At 45.0% G+C, this 17720-nt stretch overlaps 1 protein-coding gene across 6 annotated transcripts in view; it reads right to left on the reverse strand.

Moving 5' to 3' along the window:
* PAK2 (p21 (RAC1) activated kinase 2) overlaps positions 1-17720 on the reverse strand; it is a 93076-nt gene that overhangs the window by 26407 nt on the left and 48949 nt on the right. For all 6 annotated transcript variants that reach the window (XM_065557118.1, XM_008171772.4, XM_008171767.4 and 3 more), the window contains 6 exons: positions 6131-6231; positions 5323-5473; positions 4166-4197; positions 3493-3597; positions 1341-1470; positions 444-507 (listed from right to left, as the gene is read on the reverse strand). In XM_065557118.1, the coding sequence (XP_065413190.1) occupies positions 444-507; positions 1341-1470; positions 3493-3597; positions 4166-4197; positions 5323-5473; positions 6131-6231 (583 nt within the window). The remainder of the gene's footprint in view (positions 1-443; positions 508-1340; positions 1471-3492; positions 3598-4165; positions 4198-5322; positions 5474-6130; positions 6232-17720) is intronic.

The raw sequence follows: 17720 nt of genomic DNA on the forward strand, positions 1-17720 counted from the left end.
ACTTTTACATTGAAATGATTCATGGAAATATCTAGAGCAAATTACACTAGATTGATAGCACCTTGACCGGGGTAGAAAAAGCTTGCATTCTATCACCCTTAGCTTTTCACTAGTCAGAACATTAAAAGAACAGATACATTTATCTCATGAAGGGAAAGAGCAGAAAAAAGACAAAAGTTCACTTAAATGAATACATTTTCACTCCCATCCAATCTCACCAGAAAGTGGTTTGTTTCCAAAGAGACATTAATGCACAAGCACAGTCCCATAAAGGAACAGATTCAAAACTTCCACCACTGTCTGAAGTCTCCTGCATCTGATTATTACTGCTTATACACTGACATGTCTGCTTTAATAAACAGTGGCTAAATGACAAAAGTACATCACACCTTTAATCATGGTTCATTCACTGAAAAATTTTGGACAGCTCTACAAATACTCACCCCTGCCCAATTTTTTCATATCTGGTGTATTTTTTCTTGGGATCTCCTATGCTCACAATAGTCCCTAAAAAAAAAAAAAAATCCACACAAAACATAAAACCAACCAGTGATTTAAGAGAGCATTCTTCACTTTTTATTAGAGAACAATGTGTACTTTTTTCTTTTGATTCTTATGGTCATAAAAATAACTTTTTATACTGAACTGCACTTCAATTAAATGATATTCTTCTGTATGATGTTTGTGACTTGTAACACCTTTGTAGGATGAATCAGTAATAAATCCAGTAATTGTACTGCCTATTTTAAACTAAGTCATTGCCTCCTTTGTGCTAGACAATGGCATTGGTTTGGTGAATGAGTGCATCTATGAAGGTTATGGAATTAGTAACAGCAAAAATCCACTGTATCCTGCACTAAAAGGAACAGCTCCGTAGAAGCTGATCACCATGCCACAAGTGCAACATTGAAGCTGTTTTAGGGCCAAACAGGGAAATTTTGTTTACTTGTTAATTTCCATTCTTCAAAACCAGTCCAGATGCCTGAATACAGTTCCTCCCACCTAGCAGATGACAGAAAATAACCAAGTCTTTGGATTACATCACCCTTATATGAAAAATGGGGATGATGGCTTAGTCAAAAGACTTAATCATTTGTCTCCATTTTCTGGTTAACAGAAACTACAACCAAGCATCTGTACAGATTGTTTTATAATGGCCTCAGTTCATACATCATGCTGATTTGATACCTGCAGTCTTTTCTGTAAAGACTCCAATAGGTATTATCAGTTCAAAGCAATGTGCCGACGAGGTCTGCACAGAGCCCTCCCATATAAATAAGAGAATTACTGATAACTAGCATCAATACTGGAATTTGTATTTTAAAAAAAATACAACTCACGTAGCTTTTCCATGATGTCTTCATCTGACATTTTGGTCTTCTTTTTCTGCTTGTCAGCTGACTTGGCAGCACTATCACAAGTGTCACCAGCTGGTGCAGGGATAGGGTCAATTACAGACCGTGTGTAAATCTGTGGGGAAAGAAAGAACATTCACTATTAGAGCTCAGAGTTCTCTTTGCAACCACTGACTTTCAGGTTCAAAACTGCCATAAATTCTTATCTGACCACTACCATTGTTTCACTTAAAACTTTTGAAACCAGGAGCTACTTGTTCTGAGAATTGCTGCTTTTGAATACTAGCCAACGTGACTGCAACACTACTTGATTCTGAAAGACTGACCTGTAGACTTGCTGGACAGCGCAGATGGCTAGGGGTCTATTTACTCTGGAAAGAGATCCCTGATGCCTCTGGCTTCTATAGTTTCTACAGCTGGGACTCATTGCAAAAACTGTTCTACAGTGTATTTTGGTACATCATTGCTTTGCTCTGCCAGACTAGGTGGAAATCTCTTCAAACACTGCAGAAGCGTGAACTACATAGTGTGGTACTCTCCCCCATATACTGCTAATTTGAAAGCTTAGTTGGAAATACAGACATTACGAAGCACATTAGTCTAACCTCCACTTTTTTTGCGGGGTGGAGGGAAGGCTTTCTACTCATTTGTTCTCTAATAGGATGTCCTTATTACACTATATGCTGGAATAGAGGCTAGGGTTTGACTGCCACTTTATCCTTTGTACATTTTCTGTTATTTCTTCAGTCTCTCCTCACATTACATGATGCCCACCCATCATCAAAGAGGATGGAAACTGCTCTTTATTTAACTATGGGACAAATCTGAAAGGAGATTTTGTGAAGTAGTAAGCTATAGGAAAATGAAGATGCAGTAGATACCTTTGCACAACCCAATCTTTTGGTTTTGGGGAGCAGAAGATAGTTCAGATTTGTACATGGGTCTCCCCTAAACTACCTAACTGTTCATCATTTGAAAAACTGCATAAATTGACAGTTATACTTGCTAATGTGGCAATATTTACAGATCTTTAGACATGTAATGTTCCACCTATATCCTTATTTAAATGTCATGTGGCCTATTCCTTAAAGCAATATTCTGTGAACTTTGTATACATTCCATACCTACCCTTCAGACAAAACAAGGCAACAGTGGAAGAGAAGATGATATTTGGCCTTTATAGGAGCACAGGGAGGGTCTCTGGAGGGAGGTTGGGGTGGGGGAGTTAAAGATGGTGCTAAAGCTTAACTAAGAACTTAAGTGTTAAGTTCTCACATGTAAAATTTAGTACTAATAATATTCTTGTTGGTGGAATAAATTCCCGGACAACTACAATGCAGAGGGTTTTTTGTGATGGGATAATGTTTAATAGAAAAAAAAAAAAAAATCAAGCACACAGTACACCTCTACCCCGCTATAACACGACCTGATATAACACGGGTTAGTGTATAGCGCGGTAGCAGTGGGGCTCGGCGGCGCTTTAAAGGGCCCGGGGCTCTGGCTGCTGCGGGGAGCCCAGGGCCTTTAAATCACCGCTGGAGCCCTGCCACCCCTACTCCGGGGCTGCGGCAGCAGGGCTCCGCCGGCGATTTAAAAGGACCCAGGCTCCCCGCAGCGGCAGGAGCCCAGAGCTCTTTAAATCACCGCCAGAGCTCTGCCGCCCCTACCCCAATATAACGGGGTTTCAGCTATAACACAGTAGGGATTTTTGGCTCCCCACGGCCGCGTTATATCGGGGTAGAGGTGTATGTGAGTTTAAGTTTTTTTAAAACGTACATTACCCACAATATCTGGGATTTTCTAGGTGCATTGGTAAAGTTTTGTAATGATCCTCCTTATAAGGTGTTTTAGAGGATGAGGAAATGAATTTGGGATTTTTTCAATGCAGCCCTCCAAAATATAGCACTAACTTGGATACTCGTGGTCCAACTGGTACCTGGGAGTTAGCTATAGCTAGGAAAAAACATGACTACTAAAATAAAATTAATATAAATAAAGTGACATTTTGCAAAGAATAATCTTCCCCAATCTGGTGTGGGCAGGGACCATGGGAAGAGGCCTGCAATAGACAGACCAGAAAGTAATGTAAAAAAAAGCAAAAATACCAGAGTAAATTAAAAAAAAAAAAAAAACTCACTGATTTTGTATGATCTGGTCGAGGGGCAATAACCGGAGGAGGAACCTCTTCATCATCGTCATCTTCTGCTACTGCTGTTGAGGGCTCTGAACCTTTGGCATTGGGCTATATTTTTGTTATTGAATGGAATAAAGGGGAAATAAAGTATTTATAAACTAGAAGCAAAGCTGTTGTTTTTCCCCAAAATTGTAAACAGCTTATGAGTTTTAAGACATTTTTAGAATGGGGATCCAGGAATTCTTAGTAATTTAGAACTAAATTAAGTATGCTGAGAGACATAAGTCTCTCTACATTTATTACAATATTCAGTTTATTACATTTCATTGGAATATTTTAACAATACTTTTATTAAAAAAGAAATATCTGAATATTTAAATTACCTCTTCTACTACTCTAAGTTGTCAGAAGCATATGTTAAGTATTTCTCACCATTCTTTAAATAAGAAATAGACATCCATGGAAAGCATTTAACAGACACACAATTCGTAAACATCCTTAAAACTAAACCACCTACTGGGCATTTTGTTTCCTGTGGGAAACGTTGGTTAAAAAATATAATTCAATAAAATGTTACTAAATTTATTATGAAGTATATAATATGAGTTTTAATTAAATTAAAAAAACACTAATTGAGTAGGCCTGGAACAGTGCAAGCAATAATAAATACACTTACTGCTGGTGTTCCTGAAGCGAAACCATCTTTTTCTAAACAGCAAGAAGAGTAATAAGTGAATATAAATAATTAGTGGAATAATAAATAATAAAAGTGGACTTTCTAGAAAACATGAGCAACACATCAGGAATTCTGGACAGTTCATGAGATTTCCCTGCTTCCAACCAGGTGAATTTTCATGGTTGATGAATGAAACATCTATTTCCCTGACTAGATGCAGACAGGTGTTACAAAAACTTCTTCCCCCCCACAGGTCAGGCAATATATATTTCAAATCCTGACTTGCTACATGACTGGATCTCACCTGAGTGGAGACTGTTTTGTCAAATTGTGCACTGGTTTTGATGTGCATATGAAAGAGAAGATTATGACCAAACTGATAAGGCAAAGATGTGAAAAACCCCTATCACCAGGCTATTTTTACAATGGAAATCTTTTTGATTTAAACAGCTAAAAGGAACCACATACACTGGAAAAATACAATCAAACGTTTTTCCCAGCCACCCACACACACCTATCACTTCTAATGCAAGTTGTAGACAAGTTACACTGAACCTTTGGTCCTATCATAGAATATCAGGGTTGGAAGGGACCTCAGGAGGTCATCTAGTCCAGCCTCCTGCTCAAAGCAGGACCAATCCCCAGACAGATTTTTGCCCCAGATCCCTAAATGCACCCCCCCAAGGACTGAACTCACAACCCTGGGTTTAGTTGGCCTATGCTCAAACCACTGAGCTATCCCAAAACTATCATTTGGGAAAGTTGAGCCAATGCAAGTTACTGCACAGTAATTGTCCAAAAGCACGTTCTGACTAGAGATAATGGGAGTGAACTTAACCAGCTAATCATAGTCTTATAGTTCTAGCTTCATAAAGACAGGTCATTAATTAATTGATTTTAGCTGACTGGTACTGCCATTTTGAATTATCCTGTTCCATTTGTTCTCTTACCCACCTGAAACAGGAAATTGACTGGACAAAGAGTGCAACTTTAGTGGAACCTTTATTTATGAGTGTCCCTTACTCATTAGATACTAGTTTGAGTCTTTGGCATGGGCCTACCTTCCCAATTCTAAGTAATGACGTACAGGGAAGAGCAGACTGGATTGTAAGAACCAAACTCTTCCTCTGAATGTCTCGTATGTACTTGTCTCTCACCTGGAGCGGAGAAGCTCAGGTACTTCTGTTTTGCAGTGTCTTTGGAGTCATAGAATTTCAGCACATCTAGTACAGCCTGAGGGTTTTTCTTCTGCTCTAGCTTGGTGATATTTGAGGTCTGTAGCAATCGAGCCCATTGCTCTGGCATTCCCTGAAACAGAAAACAACCTTAATACTTAATATTTTTAAGTCATTTAAAAAAAAAATCAGAATGGATTTTCTTTCCACATGTAAGCATTAATCTGTGACTCTAAGTGACTCAGATGTGGTGGGGGTTTCAGTCACTGAGTTGAACACCTGTAGGTGACAATATAAACCAAGCCTTCAGCTAAGCTAGCACAAACATTCAATAGCTCTATCAGGTCTTCTGGCCTACTGGGGCACTGTAGGAAGAAGTTGTGTACCTTGCAGCCCCTGTCCCTACATACACCCTCTTCTGATCAGGTACATTAAATTCCCCATTCATCACTCAGTCTGATTTTCTATGTACATATCTATTGTAAATGGAAGTGAACTAACCAAAGGGGCTACTTCATTTTTCTACAGGCTAATAGGAATTCTCACTAAAGGGTTCTCCCATGTGGTATAAAGTAAAGCATCAGGATTCCAGTGACTAACATTAAACATTTAATTTATATTGCAGTAACACCTATGAGGCCAACCAAGGTCTCGGTGTGGTAGGCATTGTAAATGACTTGTGATGGAGAGGAACAGACTAACTTACACCTTATTCTTAAGTGACAAATTCTCCTCACTTCAGCAAGGAACCTTATGGCTTTCTGAACAGTTCTAGGACAGGTATACTTACAGTGAATTCTCCAGTAACCGCATCAAAGCCAACATGGATGGTGTGTTCAAAGTCTGATGGAGGAGAAATTTCTGGCCTTTCCTTTTCCTTTTTCTTGCTTCCTAAAAGATGACATTGAAAACCATCCACTTAAATTCAGAGAAGGTTCAGTCACAAGATAGAAGATCCCCATTGTCCCTGTTTAATACAATGATAATCTTTGAGCAGTAATATATCCTTTATATTTATTCTGAAATTTGGACATGAACATTTCATAAATGCATGGAGCAGACTGTCCTGCAACATTTTAATTTTAGTTTAAGTTTCAATGTAAGAATTGCTAATTCATTGCATTGAAAGTTGTTATTTATATTGTAGTAGCACTCAAAACCTGAATCAGAATCAGGACCCCACTGTGTCAGGTGCTGTACAAAAACATAAGTCTCTCCAGCCTCAAAGAGTATCTAGTTTAAGACAAGATGCAAAAGTGGGTTTAACAAGCCACAGGAAAGGGTGATGAATCAGAAAGATTAATAGGTATAAGATCATGCAGTTCGATGAACTATGTGTATAGCCGTAATCAGATTCAATTACATTTTTAATTAGCTATGTTCTTAAACAAACTATTAGGTTATTTCCATTGCTGTCTAATTTCAGGCTTTTAACAAAAATCTTTGCCTCTACCCTTTTTGTTTATATTTTTAAATTAAAATACTAAATACAAATCAGTTCCCTTGTTACCCCCGCCCCCTTTTTTTTAAGCTGCCCATACTCTGCTCAAGGTCCATTTTTATACCATCTCCTCCACAAACTATCAGGTCTCCTTTAAACAAAAATGTACCCACAATTAAGATGGTGACACCACAGGTAAGCCAGAAGCACTGACAGGTATACTGACTGCTGCTTCCACTACCCCCCACTTCCTCCCAGGAAGAGTTCGTGTCCTTTAGTGGTCACTCCCTAGTGTAGGGAGAAATGGGGGTGGGTTAGGCTTTCAAGATCTCTTTGCAGAGAGGGGACTGGGTAGCAGGGCATGGGGGAGCCTGACCTATCATCAGATATGTTCAATGTGTGATTTTGGAAACGACTGCAGATTCTGACACTAGGTCCACTTACTGATAAACAGCTGAATTTATTCTAGTGTGCATAAATCTAGTAATAATGCCACATTGTGCTTATTATAATAAATGAAGTACAGTGCATGCACAGTACCCATTTTTAAATACCTATTTCTGTCTGACTTAATTATTGCTTTACAAGTTTCCAAACAAAATAAGCTTCTCAGTGAAGGGGACACTATACATTTTAAAGAAATTTTAAAATAAATATAATTTGAGCTGCAATGTTTGTTTACTTAGTTTTAAAATCACCTCAAGACTAAGGATTATTATCAAATTTCAGTCCAGGAAATAAATAAATAAATAAAAAGTTAAGTTATAAGCAACTCAAGTAGCACCACCTCAATTTTAACCATGATGTGTCTACGGAGATGCAGAAATATGGGGAACAGCACATGCTACAGTTGAGCAAAGTGGTCCAGACAACAGTTAATAAAAATAAGACTTTATCCACTGGGGTTTCACAGTTGGGTATTCATTCAAACATGGAGCCATCTGAGGATTTGTTTGTAATTACCAGCTTTTACTGTATTTCTAACCGTACGGACCCTCACACTAACAGGAAAGGAAAGGGAATTAAAGACTATACTTAGAACTGAAAAGCCATGTGGCCTGCCTAGAGCTACACAATACATTGGAAAGACATTGCTGTTATAAACAGGATATCTTTAATATGGCTGCACAGGTCTGGAAGCCAAACTGTAAATGGATTGTCAAATGCTCTTATAAAGAAAATTACTTCAACTAAAGGTTTAGGAAAACCTGATTTTCTCTTTATATGAAAGCATTAGAGCATCACTCCTTGCCCAACCTTTTGCTGCTAATTGTGTGGAAACAGAAAATGATTTATGTTCCTTAGAAACACTCTTGGTCTGAAGCATTTGATGGCTTCTAGAGGACATAACTTCGTGTTTAAATCCCCAGGCATGTGCTACACAAATAAACCCTTCTTTCAATCAAATACACATCTTATTAGTACACTGGGCAAACATTAAGAACCATTGCTCCACCCACAGAAATAACAGACCACAGAAACACATTAAACAAATGCAGGCAGCAGAACTGAGCCAAGAGGCTGGATCAATGAGTCACACTTTGGCAGCAGGTACTTGAGGCTCCATTAACAAGGACACTGTGAGGCTACACTATTTCTGAACCTCTGATTATATTTGCATTACAGTTCTGTATTTAAAAGGGACTCTCTTTAGTACAGTGTGATTCCTGTGTTTCAAACCACAAATCAGTTTAAGATATGGTCCCTTATTCTCAGCGCTAACAGTAGCTTAGAGTGTTGCAGAATTAGTAGTGTTCTGAGCCTCTGGAGAGGAGGGAGCACAGCACACCTCAGGCCATTTTCCAATTACCCTCATGGTTGAAAGGCTTGAGAGCAAGACATGTACACAGCACCTCTCAGATGGAGGTTAAAATATGGGATCTTTCAAGGTGGTGCTAATGGGGAGTAAAACAAGCAGAAATGTAAAATCCTGGAGAAAACCACAACCCCGGATTATAAAATATATAAAAAAAACCCATACTAAAAATGCCCCAAATTACACTGAAGGAATCTTAGCTCAGTCACTAATAAATATTCCCCACAAGAAAGCCAGCAAATACGCACAATATACATTAGCATGACCAAATGTCTGGAGCCAAAGTGTAGAATGCTTATTTTCCTATTGCAAGATTTTAACACTATATACAGAGCTAAGTGATATGGCAAAGAACTTCTGCAGTTTCTGGCTCGCATGAAAACATGACACGATATGTGCTTGTTCTGACTTATTCCAAGGACGATCACTTAAAAAAGCAACAAGTAGAACACCAAAGCTGAGTGAACACATCAAATATACTTATTTTGACAGGACTGCACCACACTAGAGGCGCTATAATTATAGCGGAGTGTTGGAATTAAGGTTGAGAGTCAATTACTTTTTAAAAGAATTAATTCTACATGCTCTACATCCTCACACTGAGGATTGTCTTGAAATTTGCAGTCCCTCGTGGAGGTGAGGGGTAGGGTTAGCGTTCCAAATCTGGGATCTCAAGTTACACACCTCTTGAAAAACCCGGCATTTTATAAAAATCACTTTGTTCTTCTAATTTGTTTTGTACACACCTTAAACGAAGGCTCTGATCGCCCACAAACTGATCTCAATCACTCAGGATTTACCTCAGCTAAGGCAGGACACTCACTATTCCTCTGAGTGGGAGAGAATTTTACTGAAGATGTTATTAAGAGTAACATTTGTAATTCGAGGTCAGGGCATGCCATGCTGACGTGTCTAAAAGGCAGAAATGTGCATATGCAGCAAATTGTTTTCCAGGCAATCTGTCATCACAGTAACTGGGTGGCTCAAGATGACATGTGGTCATTGAACCCGAGCTACAACCAGGTGGCATGAGTTCAAGCTCTACCCTTGGCAGTTTTTAAGTGTCTTATGCATGTTCCTTGTTCTTTGCCTGCATTCTGCAGGGGCTTCTTTTGGAAGTTATGTTTGGAGATCAAATTTTCTGGTTTAAGAGTTATATTTTATAGTGCTCTAAAATACATGTACAGACTGATTTTACTTTCAAACAGATGGAAGATGAAACGCTCTAGTAAAAGCCATTAGAATAATGTAAAAGACGGTTACTCACCGTTGTAACTGTTGTTCTTCGAGATGTGTTGCTCATATCCATTCCATTAGGTGTGTGCGCGCCGCGTGCACGATCGTCGGAAGATTTTCTACCCTAGCAACACCGGCGGGTCGGCTGTGGAGCCCCCTAGAGTGGCGCCTTCATGGCGCTGAATATATATACCCCAGCCGACCCGGCGCCCCCTCAGTTCCTTCTTGCCGGCTACTCCGACAGTGGGGACGGGGGGCGGGTTTGGAATGGATATGAGCAACACATCTCGAAGAACAACAGTTACAACGGTGAGTAACCGTCTTTTCTTCTTCGAGTGCTTGCTCATATCCATTCCATTAGGTGACTCCCAAGCCCAACTTAGGTGGAGGGGTCGGAGTGAGACATTGCTGTGTGCAAAACCGCTGACCCGAAGGCAGCATCGTCCCTGGACTGCTGCACTAGTGCATAGTGAGCTGTAAACGTGTGGACTGATGACCAAACCGCCGCTCTACAAATGTCCTGTATCGGAACATGTGCCAGGAAAGCAGTCGAGGAGGCTTGGGCCCTCGTGGAGTGAGCGGTGAGGTGCGGTGCTGAGACACCTGCCAGGTCATAGCAAGTCCGGATGCAAGACGTAATCCAGGAGGATAGGCGTTGTGAGGAGACCGGTGAGCCTTTCATTCGGTCGGCCACTGCGACGAAGAGTTGCGTCGTCTTTCTAAAGTGCTTTGTGCGGTCAATATAGAAGGCCAGGGCCCTTCGCACGTCCAGGGAATGCAAACGTTGATCCTGGCGAGTAGCATGTGGTTTAGGGTGAAAGACCGGGAGAAATATATCCTGGTTGATATGAAATGGAGAAACCACCTTAGGGAGAAAGGCAGGATGTGGACGAAGCTGCACTTTATCCTTATGGAAAACTGTGTAAGGGGGCTCGGATGTAAGCGCCCTGAGTTCAGAAACGCGCCTTGCTGAGGTGATGGCTACGAGGAAGGCTGTCTTCCAGGATAGGTACAAAAGTGAACAGGTGGCCAGTGGCTCGAATGGAGGACCTGTGAGCTTGGAGAGTACCAGGTTGAGGTCCCACGTCGGAACGGGCTGACGTTGTTGTGGGTACATCCGGTCTAAGCCCTTGAGGAATCTAACGACCATCGGATTAGAGAATACCGAGGACGCGAGTTCCCCTGGGTGAAAGGCCGATATAGCGGCCAGGTGAACTCTAATTGAAGATATCGCCAACCCCTGCTGTTTTAGGGAGAGGAGATATTCCAAAATGAGAGGAATAGGTGCCTGCAACGGGGACGTGGCTCGTTGTTCGCACCAACAGGAGAACCGCTTCCACTTGGCCAGGTACGTGGTGCGTGTTGAGGGCTTCCTACTGCTCAGCAGAATCTGTTGAACAGAGTGCGAGCATTGCTGCTCTGCCTGGGTGAACCATGGAGCAGCCACGCCGTGAGGTGGAGTGATTGCAGGTCGGGGTGACGCAGCCGGCCGTGGTCCTGCGTGATGAGATCCGGATACAACGGAAGCGGGATCGGTGTCTGAACCAAGAGTTCTAACAGTGTGGTGTACCAGTGTTGTCTCGGCCACGCTGGAGCGACCAGAATCACCTGTGCCTGGTCTCTGCGCAATTTGAGCAGTACCTTGTGGACCAGAGGAAACGGAGGGAAGGCATAAAACAGGTGGTCCTTCCAGGGAAGGAGAAACGCATCCGAGAGGGAGCCCGGAGCTCGACCTTGCAGGGAGCAGAACACGTGGCACTTCCTGTTGTCTCGGGATGCAAACAGGTCTATCTGGGGAAACCCCCACCTCTGGAAGATGGAATGTATGATGTCCGGACGGATAGACCACTCGTGCGTCTGGAAGGACCTGCTGAGTCGATCCGCTAGAGTGTTCTGGACTCCAGGGAGGAACGATGCCGTGAGGTGGATTGAGTGGGCGATGCAGAAGTCCCACAGGCGAATGGCCTCTTGGCATAGAATTGACGAACGTGCTCCTCCTTGCTTGTTGATGTAAAACATGGCCGTGGTGTTGTCGATGAGAACTAACACACATCGGCCACGTAGGAGGTTGAGAAATGCCTGGCACGCCAGTCGTACCGCCATCAGTTCCCGAACATTGATGTGCAGGGCTAGCTGGGATGCAGTCCACAGGCCCTGGGTATGGTGTTCGTTGAGATGGGCGCCCCAACCCAGAGATGAAGCGTCTGTGACCAGGTGCAAAGAGGGTTGTGGGGCGTGAAATGGTATCCCCTCGCAGACCACATTGTGATCTAGCCACCAGGTGAGGGAGGTCAGGACCGAGATCGGGACTGTGACCACCATGTTCAGAGTGTCCCGATGTGGGCGGTATATTGACGACACCCAGGTCTGGAGTGGGCGAAGCCGAAGTCTGGCATGCCTGGTTACGTGCGTGCAGGAAGCCATGTGACCCAGCAGGGTAAGGCACGACCTCACCGTGGTAGTTGGGAAGGCCTGGAGCCCTTGAATGAGGCTCGTGATGGTGCCAAAGCGGTTGTCTGGCAGGATGGCTTGTGCACGTCTGGAGTCTAGAACTGCGCCGATGAATTCTGTTCTCTGGGTAGGTTCCAGAGTGGATTTGTCCTTGTTGAGCAGGATGCCCAACTCGTTGAATGTGTGCACTATTATGTGGACGTGAGCTTGAACTTGCTCTTTGGTGCGACCGCGTACCAGCCAGTCGTCTAGGTACGGGAACACCTGTATCCCTTGTCGACGAAGGTACGCTGCCACGACAGCCATACATTTCGTGAACACTCTTGGGGCCGAGGATAGGCCGAAGGGAAGGACTGCAAATTGGTAGTGCACCGCGTTTACCACGAATCGCAGGAAGCGTCTGTGAGGTGGGTAAATTGAGATGTGAAAGTATGCGTCTTTCATGTCGAGGGCGGCGAACCAGTCTCCAGGATCGAGGGAAGGGATAATGGCCCCCAAAGAGACCATGCGGAACTTCAACTTTACTACGAATTTGTTGAGTCCGCGCAAGTCCAAGATGGGCCGCAGACCTCCTTTGGACTCGGGGATCAGGAAGTAACGGGAATAAAATCCCCTGCCCCTTAACTCTATCGGAACCTCCTCTATGGCCCCCATGGCCAGGAGCGTAGAAACCTCCTGAATAAGAAGTTGCTCGTGAGAAGGGTCCCTGAAGAGGGACGGGGAAGGGGGGGAGGAGGGGGGGATTGAAGAAAACTGGATAGCGTATCCCCTCTCCACCGTGCGGAGGACCCAACGGTCCGAAGTTATAAGGGACCAAGCACGGTGGAAGTGGGAGAGGCGATCCCGAAAGGAGGGGGCTGGATCCTGGGGGATGACTGGGGCGCCGTCCTCGACCGCACCTTCAAAAGTTCTGCCTGGGGCCTGAAGGTGGTCTTTTTTATATTTTATATAAAAAAAAAAAGGGTTACCATATTTCAATACTGCAAAAAGGGGACACTCCACAGGGCCCTGGCCCCGCCCCAACTCCGCCCCTGGTCCTGCCCCAACTCCGCCCCTTCCCCAAAGTCCCCACCGCAACTCCACCCCCTCCCCTGAGCACCCTGCATTCCCCCCTCCTCCCTCCCACCCCCCGGCTGCTGCTGCGCTGGGGAAGTTGCTTTGGTCCCCGCTGTGGTGGAGAGCAGCGGGAGCCGGGAAAGTTGGAGCCCGGGGAGGAGGCGGTCCCCTTACCATGCCTCCCTATTTTCCCGTACATATCCGGCTTTTTGGAAATTCCTCCTGGACGGGGATTTGAGGACCAAAAAGCCAGACATGTCCGGGAAAATCCGGACATATGGTAACCCTACCCCAGAGCCGCCCCTCGCCCGCCTGCCAGACCCCCCCAGGCCTTACCCCAGAGCCACCTCCCGCCCACCTACCCGCCGGAACCCCCAGGCCTCACCTCAGAGTCGTTTCCTCCCGCCCGCCCGCCCCCCCAGACCTCACCCCAGAGCCGCCTCCTGCCCGCCTGCCGGACCCCCCAGGCCTCACCCCAGAGCCGCCTTCCACCCGCCCGCCGGACCCCCCAGGCCTCATCCCAGAGCCACCCGCTCTCCACAGGGCCCATCCTCAGCCTTCTCCTGTCTCAGTACCCCCTCTCCTGAGAGCCTGCCGTCCGCAGCACCCCCACTCTCCACAGCCCCCACCACCTTCCACAGCACCCCCACCTCAGTCCTCCCCTTCACCTCCCTCCATAACCCCTACCCTTCATTTCCCCACCTCCTCCCATAGCCCACCCCCTCCACAGCCCCCACTCTTCACAGCCCCTGCCTCAGAGCCCGCCACTCCCTCCCATAGCCCCCTACCCTCAGAATCCCCCCCACCTCAGAGTCCTCCACCCTTCACCTCCCTCAGGGGAGCCTCCACCCCCCTCCCAGCCTGACCTGGCGAAGCTGCGGCAGCTCAGGCTGCGGGAGGTGCTGCAGCGCGGGCCCTTCCCGGGTGGGGGAGCTTGGGCTCCTGGGACCCGCCGCCGCCGCGTGTTGAGAAACGTTCCCCTGCACCGGGACCCGCCCCCGGGCAGCGGCTCTGCCGGGGGGGAGGCAGCCCCGGCTGCATGGACCGCTGGCAGGGGGGGGGGCTCCTTGCACGGCCAGGATGGAGGTGGGGGGAGACTGAGACTCTGCCAGAGCTGCAGGGGATGCTCAGAGGAGGGAGAAGCGGCCGTGGGTTCCCCGCAGCAGCAGCTGGCTGCAGAGACGCCACCGCTCCAAGCCGTGGGGCGCAGGGTTGCAGCAGCATGGGGGGGTTGCAATCCGCATGCTGAGTGAGCTGACACCCCAAGAGGAGAGGGGGCAGTGGGTAGGGATATCATATGTCCGTATTTTCCGGATGTTTTTAGATATTTAAAAAATCCTCCCGGACAGCAATTTACAACTAAAAAGCCGGACATGTACGGGGAGATTATATATATATACACACACACACACACACACACACACACACAATAAGTTTTAAACAAACAATTTAATACTGGTACACAGTGATGATGATTGTGAAGCTTGGTTGAGGTAGAGGAGTCAGAGGACGGGATATTTCCCTTACTGTCAAATGATGAACTAGCAATTGGCTGAGCCCTCAAGGGTTAACTCTCTCTCGCTCTACAAGGCAGCAGGAATGGAGGGAGATATGCGCATTTCCCCTTTAAGTACACTCCCTTGTTAATTAGATCAGCTTGCTGAGACCGCAGCTGCTGCAAGCTCCCTCCGTCCTGAGCCCTGGTGTGTCCCCCCTGCTCTATGGAAGATGGGGTAAGCGGGGTGCAGGAGCAGAGGGGAGGGGGACACCCTGACATTAGCCCCCCTCTTCCTTCCCTCCCCCCCGTACAGCAAGCATGAGTCTCAGGGAGCAGCTCCAAGGCATAGGGCAGGAGCAGCACATGGCAGTGGGGGGAGGGACAGCTGCAATTGCTAGCCTGCTAGGCAGCTGCTGCACAGGGAATTTAGGGGAGTGGGGAGCTGATAGGGGCTGCCGGTCCACCCTGGTTCCAAGCCCCCATCAGCTAGTTGCAACGGGCTGCTCTTCCTGCAAGCAGTAGACAAAGCAGGCGGCTGCCAAACGACGTTAGAAGGGAGCATTACACAACTTTAAACGAGCATGTTCCCTAATTGATCAACAACGTAACATTAACCGGGACGGCTTTAAGTGAGGAGTTACTGTAAGTCAGCACCTATTTTTTTTTTATATATATATATATATATATATATATATATATATATATATATATATAGTAAACAGCTACAGAATATCTGGGGGAGCATGAGAGCAGTGAGGGAGAACATGGCTCCAGTTGGTCACATGGGGCGGGGGGCCCTTTATATTCTCCACTTTAAATGATGCTTCAACCCAATTACACTTTGTAATTTAATGAGGGTCTTTCACTGTTCTATGCCAATCCAAACATGAGTGATCTTCCCTCCCATGGGGTTCTTACTATTGTAATACCTTTCATTCTTGTTTGAAGGAGGGGGATTGCAAGTACTCTGGTGAAGGCATATGTGCAAATGTCTGATAAGCAAATCAACCCTACAGGCAGTGCCCCAGCTGCTAGGTTAGATGAGGGAGGATGCTATTCTACCCAGGTTTTTATACTGTGTCCTTCACAACAGTACCTGACATGTGCTGCCACTATTGCCATCATAATGGTAAAATATTGATCTCTGTAGTAATAGTGGATCAAGCTGGGGCCTGCAGCAGACAAAAGGCACTGAACCCAATCCTCAGACTGAAAACAAGACCCAGTTCCTTAAAAGTTTTGTCTGTCTCATTGGAAGTGACCTGAAGTTAACACCATGCCCCCATCCTCCATATGCAGTATTCAGAAGTTGCCCTTCTCCCTCAGCTCACTTAATCAACCAATGAGTAGCTGGGAGGTCTGTTCCCTTCCCATCAGCATGGAGGTTTTGGTCCCGTCACCATCCATCACCCATAATCAGCAGCAGAAGTTTGTCACCACACTTGTCCCTTCAGACTTACCTCACCCCACTGGGCTTGTCTCCTCTACAGCCGGGATTGATGGGGTCGATTTAGCACATCTAGTGAAGATCTGCTAAATCAACCGCCAATTGCTGAGATGTTGACTCCGGTACTTCACCAGATCAAGAAGAGTAAGGGCAGTCGACGGGAGAGCATCTCCCGTTGACACAGTGTAGTGTGGACCATCCAGTAAGTAGATCTAAGCGATGCCAATTTGAGTTATGCTATTCACGTAACTAAAGTTGCACAGCTTAGATCGACTTTTCCCTTTAGTGTAGACAAGGCCTTAACTGTTGAGGACTTGTCTACACAGGGAAACTGACCACCACAGCTGCTGGATGACTCACTTGTCTGGACACTATTCCAGAATAAAAGTGACCTTATTCCAGAATACATACTCCATTCCCAAAGGTTAATGCCTGTTATCCATTGTAGAGAAATTCCAGAAGAATACTGAAAGCCATCTTATGAATATGCATGATCCTGCCTCTGGGGTTTCTTCTACGAGGTAAAGCATAGTCACGGACTGACTGCTATTGGGACAGACAGATGAGTGAAGTAAGAACTGCCTTAGGGGAAAAGACTCAATATGGTGAATAAATCATTAGAGGAACAAAGTCTCTCCAAGCAAGGTGATGAAACCTGTATCAGCATGATTGAAACAGTCCCATTGGGTATATCAGGCATAAGAAGAAGCAGGGAGGGGAAGAACAGAACCAGGAGGTAGTCGAATTAAATATATTAAATGGAAGTAAAAACAGTGAGGCTAAAACTGGTTTCCTAGTAATAATATCAGATAGTAACATGTTACTCTAGTCCCTCATCCACAAAATCCAACCACACTGATGCCAATACATTTAAAATAGCTCTATTTTAATGTCTAAATATTTGCTCCTCTACAGTGACAATTTCTAATTCTCAGTTATTTGTACATGCTTTAATATTTTTTAAACACACACTTAGCAGATATAGTAATAATCTCCAAAGGAAAACACCCATGCAAAAAATCAATTACATTCTAAAAGGCCCAGCGATATATTATGTCTAAAGGAGACTCAGGTTACACTGTGTAACCGGATTTATTTGGTATATATTCTGTTAGCAAATTAATTTTGTGATTTTAATTTTTTTCCCCTATGGTTCTGAAATGCAGGGAAATTTAAGTTAAGGCTAAAACGAACTTCCAGGGCTGCAACTTATTAGGCTTTGGGAAGATCTTGCTCAAATACAATTTTATAAATGGGGTGCATGTGGAAGAAGGAAGGCTAGTTCGTTATTTATTTGCATTGCAGTGGCACACAGAGGCTCCAAAAGGAGATCGAGGACCAGGGACCCACTGCACTGTACATGTACATAACAAAAAGGGCTTATAACCCAAGTGTAGGACTAGAGACAAAAAGCAGACGCTATGAACAGTAAGGG

The sequence above is a fragment of the Chrysemys picta genome, chromosome 9 (genome assembly GCF_011386835.1).
Source record: "Chrysemys picta bellii isolate R12L10 chromosome 9, ASM1138683v2, whole genome shotgun sequence".
In the NCBI taxonomy this organism is placed as follows: domain Eukaryota; kingdom Metazoa; phylum Chordata; order Testudines; family Emydidae; genus Chrysemys; species Chrysemys picta.